The sequence below is a fragment of the Nothobranchius furzeri genome, chromosome 5 (genome assembly GCF_043380555.1).
Source record: "Nothobranchius furzeri strain GRZ-AD chromosome 5, NfurGRZ-RIMD1, whole genome shotgun sequence".
In the NCBI taxonomy this organism is placed as follows: Eukaryota; Metazoa; Chordata; class Actinopteri; order Cyprinodontiformes; family Nothobranchiidae; genus Nothobranchius; species Nothobranchius furzeri.
Window position 1 is genome coordinate 69,042,288 of NC_091745.1, and position 20,192 is coordinate 69,062,479.

The 20,192-nt window shown below is 42.4% G+C and overlaps 1 protein-coding gene across 3 annotated transcripts; it reads right to left on the bottom strand.

Annotated features, from left to right (window-relative positions):
• Window positions 1-507: 507 nt before the first annotated feature.
• Window positions 508-19,421, bottom strand: si:dkeyp-97a10.3 (uncharacterized). Of its 3 annotated transcripts, XM_015950031.3 has the most exons (9): window positions 19,335-19,421; window positions 19,092-19,149; window positions 13,356-13,706; window positions 12,061-12,327; window positions 5,867-6,151; window positions 5,434-5,547; window positions 5,283-5,344; window positions 3,382-5,139; window positions 508-3,052 (listed from the first exon to the last, which is right to left on the bottom strand). In XM_015950031.3, exons 2-9 carry the CDS (start codon window positions 19,129-19,131, stop codon window positions 3,023-3,025), a joined length of 2,907 nt encoding a protein of 968 aa, XP_015805517.3. In that variant the 5' UTR covers window positions 19,132-19,149; window positions 19,335-19,421; the 3' UTR covers window positions 508-3,022. The 3 variants fall into 3 exon arrangements, with proteins under 3 accessions (XP_015805517.3, XP_054596957.2, XP_015805518.3); XM_054740982.2 differs by lacking the exon at window positions 19,092-19,149 and having other exon boundaries at window positions 19,335-19,406; XM_015950032.3 differs by lacking the exons at window positions 13,356-13,706; window positions 19,092-19,149; window positions 19,335-19,421 and adding an exon at window positions 12,423-13,337.
• Window positions 19,422-20,192: the final 771 nt, after the last annotated feature.

Here is a 20,192-nt window from a genome sequence, read left to right on the forward strand (position 1 = left end):
CCACAAGGAGCAGAGATCAACACGGTGCTTCGAGCATTTCACATCTCGATGAGCTGGGTATTAGCTTTATGTTCCACACAGAAGAGTTCTGCGACTGTAAAACAGTAATTCAGCTGCAGATGTTTGACTGGACACTCCAGATGTGTTTCACATTTGGGTTTCAGTTGAAGATACCAAAGTTTGATGTTTACAGATAGATTCATCTGTGTTTTCTTTTGTTTTCTCAAAGCAAACAAGTAAAAGTAGATGCATTTCATTACTTGTTTGTAAATTACTATCGCAAATTCACATCAAACTGCTTCAGGCCTTAAAGTATGGAGTATGAGGATTAGTACCTTTATTGGAAACCTGCCATATCCAGTATTATACATCTCTACTGCCCTCTGGTGGAGGATCTGCAGGTGGAAAGAGCCAGTTAGTTATACCACCTTTGATTACATTTTATACATATTATACATTTAAAAAATGTTTAAAGAAAACAAGGAAATGTCTCACAATGCTGAGAAATTCTTATTTTATGGATTTGTTTAATTTGAACTGATCCCCCGCTATACGTTTGCTTTGACTAATCCACAGAAAGGCTTCGAGCGAAGAAAAGAAAGTTTGAATTTTCTTGAAATTTTTTCTAAATGTTTTAAACATTTGTTCCATTAATTACAATTTTTCAAGTGCAGTTTTTAAACCATGATTGATAAACGTTTGGCACCCAGGAATATTGACATCAGGATTTATATACATGTATTTATATGAACTGTGTTCCTAAAGTTTTATGTCAGTTTGTTGACAAAACAAGAGAAATATAGAATAATGCCAACTCCATCATAGAAATCACCGTTACTTGGTACAAAAATAATCTGAATATGGTGCAAGACTCCACCTACTTCACAAACTCCACTTAAAAGGTGAAACTAATAGATGAGACAGACTCGTTACATGCAAAGTGAGATATTTCAAGACTTTACTTGGTATAATTTTGATGATTATGGCTAACTCTGCTTTTCCACTAGATGCATAAGGGTTAGGGTAATGACACGTAATATCTGAGAGCTCCTTTCCCATCAGGAGAGTTCGACTCGAGATGGCAGCGAATTCGTTCTACGGAGCTGGTTCCTTTAAGTCCCAAAGTCACCAGGAGAACTGTGGACCACGAGCAGTTCACACAATACGCAAGGAGAACAATGGAGGCACGCAGCATAAAATGTCTCTGGTTTGTTATTTGTTCGGTTTACCTCGGCTACAAAGGATTCACAGGAATTGTGCAATCTTTTATTAGTTGCAACTGGGAATTTGCACAACTTTCATTTTGAAAGTTTCCAGATGTTTCACGCTGCTTTGCATTTGGCATCCTACCTGGCCCAATCTGAGCTGCATGGTGCGGTCTGGAAGCGTAGCGAGAAACAACACATCCATATGCTTCTGGGACGCCGGTGGAAACACACCCGTCCACAACGACGGCAGCTATTTTTTGCGTACCGTGTTTTGCAGAATTCTGCGTCACTTAAGTATACGGTAGAAAGACTCGGTTACTACGTATGAAAACCCCGATTAAAAATCTCAGACAATTGGAATATTGTGTTAGAATCAAGTGTTACGCCGGGATCACATCAGCTGCAAAGCGTCGCAAAGCAGATTGCTCATGAAATTTGTGCGCTGCTCTCTATACTGTTTAGATACAAAAATGATCCCATTCATCAATCGCAGTGTTTTATTTGGAAAAATGTCTTTATTTTGATAAATTTAGTGGCCTGCCTCTTCTGTTTGGGTTTGACTTCCTGCCATAATTTACGTGGCTCACTCACGCCTTGCGAGAAAATTAGAGCACACGCTGAAACGATTGCTGCACACCGCAAGCCTTCGTGGCGCTTCGCAGCTGATGAGACCGACTGTAGGTTAAAATGGGCGCTGAATAGAAACGCTCGTCGTTCCACGGCGCATCATCGTGCTTCCCCGTCTGATGAGTTCCGGGCGTTACACTCAGCTAATGAATCCAGAACACCTGCAAAGGAATCCTGAGCCTTTAGATTGTCTCTCAGTCTAAATTGAATTACTGAAATAAGTGGATTTTAGCACCATATTCTAATTTTTGGACTTTCACCTGTATAAAAATCACAAATGTGTCCCTTTATAAATGAATAAATACATCTGTAAAAATTACAATTCTCTTCCAGAAGAAAAAAAAAAGGTACTTTTTCAGCAGAAAACAGATGTTCCCGTCTTTGTCTTGACCTCGTTCATGCCCGAGTATTTTCCAAGTAATTTAAGTCACATAAAAGCATTAATTAATAAGCACCCATCCGTTCGTGGGATCCCCCTCATAGCGAGAAGAGCGTCATTCCCGAGCACCAGTGAGGCAAATCCTCTTAATTGAGAGGTGTCAGAAGAGGCATCCGCCAACAGAAAGCAGAAAATAAACAGCTCCGTGCGAGTCAGGACCACCCCTACTGCTAATTTGTTCTCCCACAACTGTCACCACTCGCATCAGTCGAGTCCATCTCGTTTCCTTTCCATTTACCGTCTGTCACTGCCGGCTCAGGTGCTCACACATATTCATGCAGGTACTTTACGTGCAATTCATCACCAGAGTCGTTTAGCTCTGCTGATGAATGGATGATAGGAGATAAGCTTGTCCAGCAGCCATTGATCACTGAACTTTTCTACTGTGGAGCTTTGGGCACATTTTGATATATGACTAGAGTGTGAGGAGTCAACATGGTACAACACGAGTGGGATGTGTGTGTTCTGGGAGAGGATATTGATGATAACTTTTAGGGTCGTTTCTTTTTTCTTTTTTTTTTTTTTTTGGGAGTATTCCCAAACTGTGAATTTGATTATCCCCATGGGAAACATTTCTCCTGGAGAAATAGATGTCAGGAGTGACACACCAGTGTCTGACAGCCTTTTTGAGAGCAGAACTCTGTGCAGTCAGTCTTGCTTGGTGGAATATCGGATTGCGTCTGTCAGCTTTTTGTTGGTGACGGTGCACGCGGGACGGTTGTAGAGTGTCGTCCGCTGTCATCCGTCATCATCTCGGTCTTCCTCTGTGGGCGTGTTGCTGCAAAGACACAACAAGGCCTTCATTGGCAGCATGTCATGCAGAAGAGTAGGCAGAACCCCTGACACAAACTGCTCAAGTGTCACACATATTCAAGACTAAGTATTTTTAAAGCAATGAGAGAACTGTCAATGGAAAGAGAATGCAACAATATTCACTCAAAGGTGTTTAAGCATCCTTCAAAATGTGAGCGCAACAGTCAAGAAGCAGCAGCGCTTACAGAACAGCACACTGCCTGACAGTGAAGCTGTAACTGCACCTGCTGGGAAATCACAAACATCAATGCACTTTTTTTGTCATGTTAACACATCGTGTTGCGTCTCACATACCTGCGATGGGTGGGCGAAGTGGGCAGGGTGGCCATGCCCGTGCGCGCTGGGATGATGGTGGGTGGGCACCATGGTGGTGTGGTGAGGTGCACTGGGCCTGTGATGTTGCCGAGTTGCTGGTATGTGATGCATGACAGGTTGAGGACCTCTCTTTGGGGACTTGTGATGGGAGCGCTCCTTAGGGAGGTTTTGAAATTGCGCCAGAGGGATGACAGGAGGAGGCGGAGGGGGGTTCTGAATTGTGCTGGGGTGAAGCAGGGCCGCCTGAGTCTGTTGTCTCCGATTCTGAAAAACTTGAGCAGTCTCAGTGTGGGCTTGAAGTGCAGCCCGGGTTAGGTTACTGTGGTTAGGCTGGGCGGAAAATTTTGGGGCTGGAGCGGTGCCCCCTTGGCGCGGCTGGCTGGCACCAGGCATGACAGACTGTGTGTGTGTGCCCTGACCTTGCAGTGTTTGGACTGGTGCAGCCATGTGTGCCTGCTGAAGGTGATTAGGATCAGCCAAAGCTCTGGTATCGGTGCTCAGGGCTGCACCGAGTCCTTGTGGGATTGCGGGTCCCTGGGACACCGCAGAGTGGCCTGCAGAGGCCTGCTGGCTCATGAGAGGCAGTGCCTGGGGGTTATTGCGGCGAGTCGTTTCCTGCCTGGAGGAAGTCTGGCCGCCTGTGATCTCTTGCTGAGCACTTTCCCTTTGTGTGCGAGGACTTCTCTGTGTGTGGTGGGAGCGCTCATGCTGTGGAACACTAGCAGCATTTGGTCGTTGGCGGTCAGTTGATCGGCTCCACGACTCATTGTTCTGCGATGGTGGATCACGTCTTGTGGGCGTTGTGCGCCGGGGAGCAGTTTGGCTCTGAGGCGGAGCTCTGTTTGTTGTTCTTCCTTCTCGGATGGGAGGATGGATGGTGTAATCTGTATAGTCATCTTCGTGGGACGTCTGCGCTCCCTGTGGGGTCCCACTCGGGTACGCAGGTGTTCCTCTGAGGGTATCCCAAGGCATCTGTCTCAACATGGATCTCGAGGCTGCGTTGTGTCCTCCTGAGCTCCTGTCAGACCTCCTGGGAGGCTCCGCCACCTGCTGATGAATCTGTGGGTTTACGTTTTGCTGAGAACTGTTGTAACTGTTGAAATGTGTAAATCCAGTAGGGATAAGCGCACGCCGGTTCTGACGATCTGGACTTAAAGGACCGTCCAGATCAAACTGGCTGCTTTGCATTGCGAGATTTGAACGTCTTGTGTTCAAGAGGTTGTTTTGCATCGATGAAGCATTAATGTTGGCCTGATTGACAGAAGGGAAAGAGTGATCTTGTAGAGCCTGTTGGCCATTGGCGGGGTATGAGTTAAGGTTAACATTAATGGTGGGAACAGGGGCGTTGTTGCTTGGGTTGAGGCTGACTTGGACCGCTGGGGCCCGGTTGGAGCCCTGACCACCACCGCCACCTGTCTGAATAAGGATGTTAGGGTGTAGCTGCTGTGTTGCATTCTGATCCTCTGAGCGAGTGAAAGCGGGGTTGTCGATGCCATTGTCTGGGTGTGAATTAATATTCCGTACAGCATTGTGCGGAAGCCTATTTGCATGGCCATTATTTCGGTTTGTGTCAGAGTTCTGCAGTCCGTTCAGAGCCAGAGTCTGAGGGTTGCCGCGGCTTTCACGTTGGGTCGTGATTAAGTGGTCAGGCCGGCGTGTTTGTGCGTTTGCGTTATAGAGAGGCGGTTGAAGAGCTTGGTTCAAATCCCTTCCATTATTAGTTTGTGGATCTGGAGGCTTGATGTGAGCAAGTGAAAAATGAGGGCATGGAAGAGAGAGCAAAAGAAAGATTGGGTTCATTTGTGAACAGCCCTTCAGCACCGTCATGACATAAAGACAAAATCAATACTGAATCATGTGTAAACTTTATATTGGCTTACAACAGGCCTTTGGTTTGGATCCGTCTTCTGAACAAACGCTGCATCTCTACGCCTTTGCAGTGCTGTAAGAACAGAGCAGAAGAAAATATTTTATTGTAAGAAAATCTTATTGATAAAATCAGAAATGAATGTAGCACGCAGGTGGGCTTACCTTTCCTCCTTTGCACAAGACAGATAAGAAGCACAATGAGGAGCACAATGATCAGCAAACCCAGGAAGGAGCCAATTACGATTCCTGCAACTTCTCCACCATCAAAACATACATCTGGAACAGAAAGAACGGTGATGTAGGTGGAAACGTAACAACGATAATGATAAAGATAACGATTCTGGAGCCCAGGCAGACTAAAAGATAAAGGAGGGAATCTAAACACAGAGAATGATAAAGTAAGGGTAGAGAGAACGTGACATACAAAGTAAAGTGAGAGGTGGGTCACTGAATGACTGACCACAATCTCAGCTGATTAATCTTCCCCACAAAAACTTCCTGTCCCTCTCACGTCAAGAAGACAGATCCAGCCGCACATTTTAAAACCAACAGTGATTACGATCAGTCACAGAGGCGAGCATTCTCCATAACTCACCAACGACGGACACGTTGGCCGACTGCGTCGAAGTTCCTCCTGTGATGCTGTTGCTGGCCGTGCAGGTGTACCAGCCGGCGTCGCTCTTCGACACGGTCTGAAGGCTAAATGCACCGCTGTCTGGCTGCCCGCTGACCGGCTGGCCGTTCTCTCGCCACGAAAAGACGGCAGAAGGTAGAGACACGGATGTGCAGGAGATCCTCAAAGTCTGTCCCACCAACACGTCCCCTCCTCCTACACACTGTTTAGGTCTGGTGATGCTCATCGCAGGGGTGTCGGGTCCATCTGGTGTCAGTAACAGACACACGTGATTCACAAGTGAGTCCAAGTTTTTAAAAAGCAGCTCTAATTGAAGAATTATATTCTTCTAAACGGAAAATTACTGTCTAAGTTTGGGGCTTTAGTTTCATCATCGGCTTAATTACTGCAGTTAACCCTCTTTGAACTCAGTCAGCTAATGAAAGAGGCATGCACTTTTTTTATTTTGATCCTGAATTTCTACATTAAATTAGCAGTTGTTGCAGAAATTATGCTACTGTAATTCTGAAATCTGAGAGAAAGTTTAAGGTTTTTTTTAAAAGGAGACGTGTGACTTTTTTTCAGGCTGAACCGCAATAAATCTTTTACCCTCGTTTCCTGCATTCGTTTCTAATTTAAGAAAAGCTGTAGACAGATCTACGTCACACTGTCGCTTAACATTGATGGACTAATCCATTTTGGCTCATAACTGGGAAGAATGTTGGTTTTGCATCCAGGAACCATCAGAGAATGTCTCGGCTAGCAGAAGCTAACTGTTAGCATTAGCAAGACCACCACACAACAAAACTCCTTCAGGCTTGTGTCATTTGTGGAGATTAAACATCAGTGTTTCAGAGCAAACAGAGTCAATGTTAAGAGTCATGTGGCTGTTAGCCAATCAGAGGCAAGAGTTCCAAATATCAGTAAGTGAGACTTCAAATTCTGCCATCTGAAGCTACTTTGTCCTCCAACTTAATTACACGTCCTCAAAAAGGAGCAACTGAGCTTTTGCCCCTAGAGAACAACTTACAAAGCATTCCTTACTACAACTGCAAATGTTTTAAATATAAGTAAACTTGATGTTTATGATATAATAATTATCTCAATTTACTGGCTGATCTACGTTCCAACCCTCACCTATGGTCACGAGCTTTGGGTAGTGACCGAAAGAAAGATTGCAGATACAAGCTGCCAAAATTAGTTTTCTCCACAGGATGTCTGGGCTCTCCCGTAGAGATAGGGCGAGAAGCTCGGTCATCCGGGAGGGGCTCAGAGTAGATTCGCTGCTCCTCCACATAAAGAGCACCCAGTGGAGGCGGCTTGGGCATCTAGTTAGGATAACTTCTGGATGTGAGGTTTTCCGGGCACGTCCAACCAGGAGAAAACCTGAAGGAAGACCCAGGACACGCTGGAGGGACTATGTTCCTTGGCTGGACAGGCGACGCCTTAGGATTACCCTGGGAGGAGCTGCCCAAGTGGCTGGGGAGAGGGAAGTCTGGGCCTCCCAGCTTAGGCTACTGCCCCGTGACCTGATCCCGGATAAGCGGCCAAAAAATGGATGGATGGGTGGAATTCTATGATTGATGCAAAACAAGTTTGTTTATTTTTTTACTCTAAATCTCTCACATAAAGCAATTACAGCAGTTTTATTCTAGAAATTTTCAGAACCTTCCAGAATGAGTCATTTCAGGGCTCCGTCACTTTAAGAAAACAAGCTGGAGTTGGCCACACCCACCCATGTCCCGTTCATGCAGCTCTGAAACCCAGGAGGGGTTTGAACCACAGCAGCAGCTCTTCTCTTGCCGTGAGAGGTGGTTCTATGCCAATTTCCTCATTTGTGACATCACAAATAGGGATTTTCTGAAACAGCTTGTTTTAGGAACATAATCCCTAAACATAACTCTTTCAAAAAATGGATGGCTTGATTTCTCTTTACATTTTGAGTGTAGCGTCACCGAAGGTCCTCGAATTTGTGGCAAAGGGCACGTCTACCCAGCTGGGTCAAGCTGGGTCAAACAGTACTTTTAAATCCACAGATTAACCAAGGATGCCATGATGTCTGGAAGAATATCATATCCATATCTGCTGCTGTTCCATCCCAGGAGGAGGACACTTATGATAATAATTAGATAATAATTAATAAAACTCATTGATTTTATTACTGTTTAATATAATCATAAATGATCACTTGGTTCAATATAATGGTATTTTAATTACATGAAGCAAATTATTATGCTTTGGGATACTAATGATTAATTATGATTATGGTTGATGACAGTAAAAGATGTGTTCAGCAAAGAAGGTCAGTACACCTTATCCATCTAACACAGAGTCCAGATAAACGATAACTGCAACACACGTTTTTGACACATGATCAAAGCTTTCTTGGGGAGAGAGTGGGAGTGTCCTGAGAGCTTGGTGAAACCAACCATCACCAGCTTCAAGAGTTCTTGAACCAACACCACGGAGGAAGGGAAAGGCCGTCCCTAAACCTCCACCTGCTGTTCCAGTCACGCCGACCAGAATAGCTAAGAATAAACGTAACTGTAACCAGCTAACGAAGACTCTACCCAGAGTCATTGATTTCTGAGTTAAGTTAAGACGAGAACGTCCATCCGCAAACGCTCGACACCTGTGTACCCGGCGACATCTCTGGACCAGATGATCGGACACTCGCGTCTCCCCTGCCGGACCGAGTGTCATCTTGGATGAACAACATCCTCCTGACCTCCGGATCCGCAAGAGGATCCCTGTTTGGGTGAGGTAGAACACGGGAATGCGTTGGATGCTGTTTACTCTAAGTAAAAGACTCGGTTAGCCGCAAAACATCATTTCCATCCAGAACGCTTCCAACTCTCTGAAAGAAACCTAATAATTCCATTCACGCATTCAAACATATTTTCATTTAGCTTCCATCCAGCCACAGGTTTGCTTTTAAAACAAGTTTAATATCAAAGCTGTTAAAAATTGTCATAAAATTGTCGTCCATGATTTGTCGTTTATAATTGTCATTTCAAATCTTTAAGTTTAAAATCGTTAGTAATAAATTTCTTCATTTTTAAACTTGCCTCATTATTGAAACGAAACACAGAAAAGGTATAACATTTCTGGTTAATGACAAGCAAAGATCCTAGCTTCCGATTCAAAATAACTTGCTATAAATTAAACTATTTAAATTAAACATTAATCTTTGGATTAAAATTAGACCAAACAGGTTGGTGTATGAACTTAGATCATACATAAGTATCCGGGATATTTATGTATAATATAAGCGTCACAGATTAATATGCTTGGTCATTTTTCGGAATCTCCAACTGAATGCCAACAGAGTTGATTCCAGTGTGTAGTTTAATTCTCTACATGAGTGTTTACAGAGACAGTAGAGACCCACATGGCAGCATAAAAGGACGCAAAGGTGAGTTTTACATATGTCCTCTTTAAAGTCCTGTTCTGTGGCTTGAAAAGGAGTGTACAGATGAAAGCATAAAGCAGAGTTATGTTGCATGAAACTGTCTGGTGATTGAATTAAGAGTGCATTCAGAAAGTTAGCGAATATTCTTTAACCCGTGTAGAAAGACATTTTTCTCATCAATCTGCAAGCTGTTCTCCACAATCACAAAGAAAAACCAGGTGTTTAAAGTCTTTGTCACATCACTGTCATCCCATTTCTGTCAGCAGTCAACCCAAAAGGAGCCAACCAGTGCTTAAGCTATAATAAAGAAAGACATCAAGAGACGTGAGATCCGGCTGCTCAGTCAAACAAAGTTACTGGGGACACATTTTATTTAAAGACAAGCAATAAACAAAACTACATTCCCTATAAAAGAGATCCAAATTTCTTTTCAGGATGGGAGAGCACCTCATAAGGGCAACCATCTGTGCAAATCTTTAGCCATCAGGCCTTTACAGAAGAACCAAAACCCTCAGCAAACAAAAACAATCTCTAAAGTCAAACATTGAGACAGCAGGAGATGTTGTCTCTGATGGAGCAGGGGGACTAGTCAGAACACATAAAATATGATGAAAAATATTGAGCAATCCGGAGGAAAAAATTAAATATTTCTCATTTTTCTAGGGAGATTAAGGTGTCATATGGGGTGATAATTTACATTTCAACAGGGGAAAAAAACAACCTGAAGCATTCCTCCAGCCTGAGTTTGGATCTGAACCCAGCAGGGGCTCTCATGAGACATGCAAGTGGCTCAAAAAGGATGCACTCCATCCAAACTGATGACGTTTAAGCTCTTCTGCCAAGAAGAATAGAGAAAACTTCCAAAGAGGAAAAATGTGCCAGGTGTGTTGTTTGATTCCAAAAACAGACTTCAGACTGCCATCATGCCCCAAACAGAGCTTCAACTGTGTAATTAGTTAAGGGGGTGAACACTTGTGTCAATAAGGCATTTGAGTTTTTTTTTACTCCTGATAAAGTGACAGAAATATAGAATTTCCCGTGAAATCAAATGTTTTAAAGATCAAGTTTGCACATATTTTATCTTTACTTGCAACGGGGAGGGCTGTTGTTGGTTTAGCGTCCAGGAAACGGCAGAGAACGTCTTTGCTAGCAGAAGCTAATTGTTAGCATTAGCAACTCCACAACACGAAGGATTTAGATTTTTTTATCTCCACAAAAAAAAAAAAAGAATCACAAGCCTGAAGAAGTTCTGTCATGTTATGGAGTTGCTAATGCTAATGGTTAGCTTCTACTAGCGGAGATGTTATCAGCAGTTTCCTGGACACTAAACCAACAACAGCCATCCCTGTCATGAGTCAAGATGAGCGAGTCCATGAATGTTAAGGGACAGTGGGACGTAGATCCGTCAGGATTTTTCAACCCTAGCATTTTACCGTTAATTTCTATCAGAAGCTACAGTAAAAATGATTTATCAGTTAACTTGGTCTTTAAAGCTGCTATAACAACATTGGACAACAAATTAGCTTAAAAGCAGTTTTCATGCCTCTTAACGTTCTAACAGTTTAGCTATAAATATGTGGAGATTAAAAATACTAACAAAAAAAATAAAGTGGTTCTCTAAAATTTATCTTAAAAACCTCGGCCAACATCACGTTTCAGACCACAACCAACTATTGGAACATCTGGTAGTTAGTTTAACCGAACCATGTTTCGGACCACAAATGTGGAGAGGTTGCAGGTTCGAGCCCCGCTCAGTCTGTCGCTGTCGCTGGGTCCTTGGGCAAGACACTTACCATTTTTACAGTCTTTGTATGACCCAACTGTGGATTGAAACCCACAATCTCCCGGCCTCAGTGTAGGCACTCATAGGCCACTGAGAAGTTAGCTCTCCCCCGTATCCTCTGACAATGTGAGTTTCCGGTTCCGGTGAACGCGGATCCATGGAAGCTTCCCGAGGGAAGGGGTGAGTGTTCCGTGACGGTGTTTGCGTTCAAAACCTAGCTCATTTGCAGAATCAGTATAACAACTTTAAAATTTCAAATATCAAGCATCTTATTTACAGATTTATTTATAGCTACACATTTCCAATAAACAGATTTATGCAATTAACCTACTAATTGGTGCCTAGATAATAAAAGACATTTTTGGACAAAATGTGATCTCTAAATTAGTGATGGTCAGAAAAAAAAACATGCAATTTTAAGATGTCGCCAAACTGGTAAATGCCATTTTTCATCATTTTTTGATTTATTCCAGACTGCAAAGAAAGAGCAAAAAAAAAAAAAAAGCACTAGATGGATTGCCAGTGAAAATAATTGTAAGCTGTACTTCAAGTTTTACAAGCTATAATCAGACTGCAACAGGCTCTGGGATGGTGACTTAACTCATTTACTCTGCAACGAGAGCCTCTCGCTTATTTTTGAGCCTCAGAAAATAGATCTTCAATTTTAATTTGGCTTATTTTACCAAATCTTACTTTCATTTGGTTAAAGGAACCTCTTTTTGGATGTAAAATGGAAGCTGTAGCAGTAGGTAAATGGTGTAACACTAGACACTACTGTGAAAATGTCATATCAGAATTAATGGTGTGATCAAGCCAAAGCCAGCAGCAGCACTGCAGGCTTATGAGGGGACGGCTTGTGCAAGGAGAGTGCAATTCTGCTCACAGTGTGCTGTGCAATGTGGATAGGGAGATAAGCCACTGGCATTTGTTGTGGTTACAGCAGATTATCTACCCGTCTTGTCTTGGTCAGTGTAAACTCACAGTAGACGGTGAGGGGTTTTGTAGCCGTCTGAGCGCTGACGGGGTTGCTGGCGGTGCACGTGTAGTCCCCGGTGTCACCTCGTACGGACGGGCTGATGACCACAGAACCACCCGAGATGGTGATCCTGGAGGTGGCGGAGAGGGTTACGCCATCTTTGCTCCACTGGACAGCCACGTTTGTCCCAGCAGTCCATGTGCAGTTCAGGGACACATTTTTCCCCTCCATTGCCACGGCTGTAACGGACAGGCTCACCCCGACCACAGCATCTACAAAGACAAAAAAACAAAATAAAGGACAGAATCACTCAGAGAATGTCTCTCACATAGCTGTGGACACAGAGCGTATACAAGCGAGAGCACACTTCAGAAGTTCGAAGCGACAGAACAATGGAGAGCAGTTTGATGTCTCTGTTGGGGATAATTTGTTGTAATCAAAGCAAGAGAGCCGAGAAGGGACAGCGTTCAGATAGAAGCACAGATGGTGAATAAGAGGGCAGACGGTGCGAGTGGTAGCCGAGATGCCTTTTGGCAAGCTGCCCAAGTTAAATAATTGGACGGGGAGAAGAGGGGGCGTATGGATGGAGGAGGGAGCTGAGAGTATGAGAGCAGCAAACAAACGAAAACGCTACAGCAGCGACTAAATAAATCTAATTACTTGAATTTTCTTTTTTCTGCAACCCATCGGCCTGCCTGTGACTCAGCAGCAGCGTCTCGCATTTTTAGGCTTCAGCAGCCTCTGATTTTAAGACCAACTAGTGAGTAAATCTGGAGATTTTGCATCACGCTCAAGCACCAGGCTGCTCAGAAAGAAAACCAGCACTCGTGCGTTTGGATGATGTGACCTTTTGGTAGAAGCAGACCGGCTTCCCAACAGTTTGTCACCTTGTTTTTTCCCAATAAGGATGAGATGGATAAGAGTGGCCGTGCGTCATCCCTCCCGTGTGGGCCGAACACTGAAAATATACAGACACTCAGCTGTTCAGGCTCCAATATAGTGCTGAATATAAATGAATGCAAATACAGTGTCCACCGTCTCCACATGCAGCGCCACATTTAGAGGATATCAAACATCTAAGAGCATGAGTGGTGCATATCAAATGAGTTTTAATTGGCATAAAGCCCTCAGCTACTTGCTTCTTTCCCTCCTTTTCCATTAATCTTACCTCAATTTCTACGGGTCACTACTTTCATTATACCTCCCAGATTAATTCTCGTACTCCCCGAATCCCTTCCTCTGTACTTTGTCATGTTTCTCCTTAACAACCTCTGCTCAGGTGCACGTCTTTATCACTTACTGAACACACTCAGCTGTACGCTCTTGGAGTTTGAGGTCATGCCGGTGGCGGCGCTGGGGACAACCACCACCGTGTAGTTCCCCGCATCTTGAAGCTGAGCACTCCCGATCTGGAGCTGGGTGGCAGTGACGGAGACCCGGCCCTGAAACTGGGCCACAGGGTTGACCACCGGGCCCGCACTAGTCCACACGGCCAACGCAGTGCTTCCTTGGTACATCCATGTGATGGACAGGACGTTAGACGTGGTTGCCACTGTTAGCACAATATTGGTGCCAGTCTGGATCTGCGCGGGGTCTGGCTGGATCTGGATCGGCACGAGGTTCTGAGCCAGAACGCTGGCAGAGAGAAGAGCTGAAGACAAAAGAGAAGATTTTGTAGTTTAAATGTGCAAAAGAGTTTGCAACAAAGCTGATAAGAAATCACAGTTGTGTGAATTTTTTACCCCTTTGGTGGAACAACTAAATAATTAAAGATGCATCTTTCCTTTGGTTCATAACACCAGTCATCTTCCATGTCAGACTTTTAGGCTAAAATCACCACGATTTTAGTCTAATATTTAAAATAAGGTCATGTACAATCATGTATAATAAATACTGCAAGCCATTAGGCAATCAGACTCCTCTGTATGCTGTAGGGCTGACCCTCAGCTACTACCACGTAGAATTTAAGCTCAACATCTGTAAAAGATCGGCCATCTTGAAGTGGATTCTAAAAGTTAATCATTTAAAAACGTACATCCAATAAAAACACACAAGTTACTTTTGTAAGAAAGATTAATGTAAAAAAAAAACTATTTCAACTTGCTGCTGAGGTGTCATTGAGTAGTTTCACATTTTCAAAGTACTTTTCAATATTTTATAATCATTAGCATTTATTTTTACCATTTCACATACAAACACCATTATTAAAAGACCAAGTTCACTAATTTCTTTTATTGCATTTGCAGTGGTCTCTAGGATGAATGCTTTACGAGTCAACCCCTGCAGAAAAGAAAGCTCTGGTGCGCCCGTTTCAGGAACTACAAGTGAGCTACAGCTGAGGTGAGCAGAACGCAGCAGAAAATTAAGTCTTATTACCTGATATTAGGACATCTCACCTCTGACTGGCTAACAGCATCGCCTCTACCACTGACTGAGTTTGCTCTGCAACGTTGATGTTCTATATCCACAATTAACACCATCCTGAAGGAGCTCTGCTGTGTGGTGGAGTCACTAATGCTAACGTTAGCTTCTACTAGCCGATATGTACTCTGCTTTCTTCTAGACACTAAATCTAGTATGTATATAGTGTCTTGTAGAACCCTACAAGGCACTATATAAATTCAACCTGTTTACCATTCTTGACTTCAACATAACAGCAGCTCCTTTAATTTTAGATAAATGGGTATCGGCAGCTCAGAACTGTTCAAAAATCAGAAATCGGCTTTCAAGTGCAGAATTGGTGCTTCTTTAATTTTTGCACATTTCTATTGTAAAGAAAGATTTCATTTTTGCACATTTCTGTTATAAAGAAAATTTTTATTTTTGCACATTTGTGTTGTAAAGAAAGCTTGAATGTAAACACTCAAACCTGTGAATGCATCAGCTGCAAGTCTTTTGTCTATAATAAAAACAAAGAAGAAAGTAGGTATTTTTCTGACCCCTCTAGTTGGACTACCGCTGCAAAGACTTCACGGGAGACAAGAAAAACAGCAGTGTTAGACAAATTCAGCTTTCCATGAATAATTCTGTCAGGATTTTGGCCTCTTGATAGAGAAATTAGTCAGAAGTGAGAATCACCCATAAATGACACAGCCAGACACGTATGCTTTCATCTGCTGTTTTTTGTGTGTGTGTGTGTGTGGGGGGGGGGGGGGGTCTGTTTCGTTGTACTTGAGGTGTTCAAGAGCAACATCTGCATAAATAACTTAAATCTACCACGTGTTATAAAACTAATTACAAATTAAATGGACTGAGTGGATGGAAAAGGCTTGCATGAAAATATTAGTTTATATTGAGGATTTTTAACATTCAGTTGGTTTATTAAGAGAAAATAAATTTTGAATTACCGTAAATCCTCTAATACAGGCCCGGGCCTGTATTTGACTCAAGCTCATCAAGCTCCAGGCCTTTATTGGAAGGAGGGCCAGTATTAGAGGCAGGCCTCTATTTCTATTTGAGCAAAATGAACTAATGGTTCGCTGGAGTTTTTGACAATTAAAATTGCGCCCACATTTTCAAAGTTAAACACATTTCTTTTAACAACGGTAGTTCCTGCTTCAGCCCTCTCCCCCCTCCCCCTGCGCAGCTGCCGCAAACTCACTGATGCGCCTGCAGCCTCTCGGAGTTCCTGCTGCTCTAAACATTAAAATAATTATTTCATTTTCTGTTCCTCACTTCTGATGACCTTCAATGGTGTCTGTTTGTTGCAACCAGCAGGTACAAAAACTAACTTGTTTTTATTTGACTATTTTTCTGTCCTGTCTGTTTATTATCTTCCTGCATCTCCTCTCAATCCTAAAGAAAAACTGCTACCTGGGTTCATATATATATTCACCTCATGAGTTACCTTTGAACTGCAGTTCTAAAAGATCTACCGACCGCAAAAACTGCGGAGCTTGCTGTTTGCCGGCTGTATCAGTGATCAGTGCGTCGGAGGACAAGGTGATGCGCGCAGCGCCCCGCTCCACAGCATGCAGCGAAACACATCAGGCGCAAATAAAAGACAGAAAACATTAAAGGAAATGAACTGACATGAACGATCGCGTGTTAAATTAGTTTTTGAGGTGGCGACACCTGATTGTTCCTGTGGCCGTGCTCAGGAGGCAGATCTACCGACCGTGAAAACAGCTGAGCGCTCCCTGCTGTGATCTGTGCGTCGGAGGACAAGTTGATGCGCCCCGCTCCACAGCAGCGATACACATCAGGCGCAAATAAAAGACAGAAAACATTAAAGGAAATGAACCGACATGAACGATCGCGTGTCAGTACCTACGGTCTGGCACTTGAGTTTTACCCCCAAAAAGAGAATCTGATCATACGATAATTCAATAGGGAGCGTGGTTTCACAGACGCGGAAGTGATAGCGTCGGTGAAACGCCGGCTGCTCTAGGAAACCCCCGAGCGTTCGAGCGTCAACGAAGTGACACGGAAATGCCGGGCTTTCCAGAAGTAAGTAAGATAACTTACTATGAGCTGATAGTTCATTGGATTGATCGGTAAGTTGGAAACTCTGATCGTGAATCTGAAGAAACGATGACTGAGTGGTGAGCTGGAAAGGCGACTTCCGTTTATAGCCGCGGTTTGTGACGTAGGTGCGACGTGAAGGGAATCCCCGCGAGGGGCATGCTGGGAGTCCCTACTTCGCGGATTTTCATCTATCGCGGCCAGGTCTGGAACGCTTCTACCGCGATAAACGAGGGATTGCTGTAGTTCATACACCCCCTACTGCTGCTCTCCAGAGTGTTCTGCAGCATAATCAGCACGTTCTCTTTGAACTTGATAGTGTAATGACCTGGCTGGGGTTGTAAGCCAGGTGCATTCTGGGTATTGTGTTATATGTGTTTCCTATCGTTCTGCTAGTTCCTATGTGCTGATTTGCGTGTTGTGTGAGTGTTATGTAAGCCACAGGGAAGGTGATGTGTGTTCTGTGGAGCGGGTTGAATTAGCATGGTTAACTGACACCGTGACTCTGTGTGGTAGGAGCGTGATAGAGGATCGTGTCTGTAGCGTCACAAAGCGTTGAAGAAAAGGCCTAAAAAAGGTCTGCGTGAACCTCTACTGCCTCCTGCTGGTTGATTTGGGGACTATAACCCTGTCGCTGGGGCGTTCGTACTTGCTTGTTACCACATGCCATCCGGCCACAATAAGAGACCGGCCATTATTTACCTCCGCTGACTCAGACACCGGTCAGAATTGGAGACCCGGCCTTTAATTGAATACCGGCCTGTATTAGAGGATTTACGGTATCCCTTTTCTTTCATTTGAACCTAACTGAACTCTGTTCTTGTGTTCAATGATGTATTTATCACCAATTATTCCTCCAAACCACATCAGAGAGCTGCTGCTGACATTCAGCAATGAAAAAGCAAAAATGTGTCCATGAACATTTCAGACTGAATCACTCTTGTGTAATTATACTGCAGCAGCAAAATGTGTATTTAATCATTTGAAAGTGTCACTAAATATTACTTCAATTAATATATTTCATGCACGAACTACAGCTCCTCAGTTAATAAACAAATGAAAATATAATTTACATTTTTGGAGCTCATTTTCTGGGATCGTCTCACTGCAGCAGCTCAAATACTCCGACGTGACCTTTGTTCGATCCTTTTTACAAGTATGCAAATAATTTGTATTTTTGTTAAAATCCTAGAAAACAAAACCTGCAACGTTTTTATTACTCTGCCTCCTGATAACCATTTGGTCCAGATGATTCTAGAAGTGTTTTATTTTTTATGATTAATTTTTTTTGGTTTTGCAAAAATGTTTAAACCCTAAATGTTGCTTTCTGTTTTGTTGTTTCCTCATATATCTAAAGATTTTGTACTAAATGTAAACAAAAACAAGCAAATGAAAGTGGCAACTAGACATGCTTATGGAAGCCCTTTCTTGCCACTTTGATTAAAAAAATATGTCAAACTCATGACTTAGTATCTCATAATCATAGTAATGAGATACTATCTCATAATTATGAATTTGTATGTCATTATGATGAGATAGCCAAGTCATAATTGTGAGATATTTTATATCAGAGTGGCAGGAGTAGTCTTCCATACTTGTTTCAGGGTTGCATTTATCAAAACAGAAATATTGTTTACCGAGGCCTGCTGTGGCTCTTTTCTCCAGAATACTTTACTTTGCAACACACTGTATACTACACCTGTTTTCTGTTGTTTTACCCTGATTATTGTTTGTTGTTTTTTTATTGCACAAGTACAAATGAAGCTTTATCTTTCTATTAAGAAAGAATAATGACATTTTGGAGTTTTGGTGAAAATAAAAGTGCAGATGAACCTTTTATGCATCATAACAATTTCAACAGAATTCAACACTATTTTCCCCATCCCGTGTGTGAGAGAATCAACTTACACATGCAAGTCATGTTTCATTTATTTATTTTTTCTTATTTGAAAAATCTTTTTAGTTTGTTTCTGTCAGACAGCCACAATGTTCAGGCTCGCTTGGCTGTAAACACTGATCATTTGTGCTGCTAACTTATTGAAAAAAAAGCATCTAACTTGGGTTTCTTTTTTCCCCTCAAGATTCATTGTTTTATTTTATGTTTTTTTTTATCATCTATAAATTGCTAGGGAATATTTATGTCTGGGACTCAATCAGCCATCTTTACAGCTAGTAATCCATTATGATGACTACTTAAATCTATTTTTAGGACTAAATAACTTTTAAAAGTACTTTTTTCCCCCAATACGAGTAACTTTCACGACTTCAGTCATAACTACAGTGTTCTAGTTGGTCTATCGTTTAAAGAAACAATAATTCCCAGTTGTTGGTTTTTTTTTCTAGTCGTGTGTTGACATTGGGATTTCAGAGCCGCCATGAAGGCATCCCTTCGCAGCAGAATGCAGCCGCGCTGGTTTGTTTTGTTGAAGTTCCTGGAATATTTCAGCTGTCCCTCCCTCCTTTGGTTTCTACTTCTTTTTTAAGACTTTACCGACTCTCTTCGCACGTAATAATTAACTACTATAAAGAGATACCACCGGAAGAAGCGCGGAAAGTGTCCAAAAGGCTTTACCTGCCAGGGACAGACTGATGAAGAGCTCAGGTAGTTTCATATCGTTAATCAGGCCAGTCTGCAGAAAAACACGAGATTTTATTTACATAATATTTTACAGAAAAATCTGAGTTCGACGCGTTTTAGCAGTTCGTTTATTAGCTAAATCGTTTCTGTGTTTTTGTTTACTCGTTTAAACATTGATAATGAACTCTCTCTCTTTAAAAATGATCAGAAACTTAAAGATTATTAATTAAATCTTACCGAAGACTTTCCCTCCTTCCCTCATGATGATTTTAAGACGAAACGAATCCCAGCATCCTCTGCATTCGATTAAGGAAGAGATTACTTCCGGTCTGATCACCTGCCGACGACACACCTGTTCTCTTAAAGGGCCCGCACGTATTTTTCTTTAAAAAAGTTTTTAAAAGAACAGCATGAAACATAAAGTCTTGTTTTTTCAACTTTGATCTTTTTTAATTTGAAGTCGTTAGGAATCTTGTTACAGTTGCCCTGAAGTTCGGATCTGATGAAGCAGGTAAATTACAAGGTCTCAACACCTTCATCTTATAATTAACCTGCTGCTCACCTGTGCTCTGAACTGACCTGAAACATGAACTCCCTTCATTTTGCACGAGGAAACAGGAATACTTTGCTTTGCAACACACTGTATACTACATGATGTCTGCTAATGTGAAAGTGGGAAAAGTGTTGATAATCCTTAATTGTTGGGATTAAAACGAGCCATAAATCCCAGTTTCCAGCCCTTCTCTGAGGTCAAAGAACCCAGTGAGCAAATCTGGTTCCCGTGATTATTCATAAACCATTTAAAAATAAATGCATTTATTCTCACATTTAAATCAAATGTGACTCCAAGCTTGTTTCTAACAAAGGGATTCTTATGAACAAGTTTCAGTGTTCAAAAAGAGGGTTGAATCCATAAAATAGGACTTCATCTGTACAGGTGATAAATAAAATAACATACATGCATTTCTATTTTTTTATTTTATTTTGCAGTCTTTTAACAAAACCACCGATTATAAACAAATACATTTTGTACTGTTTATCTGCATTGATTAGATTGTTTTTAGATACTTAGTATTAGATTGAATTTGGCATTTT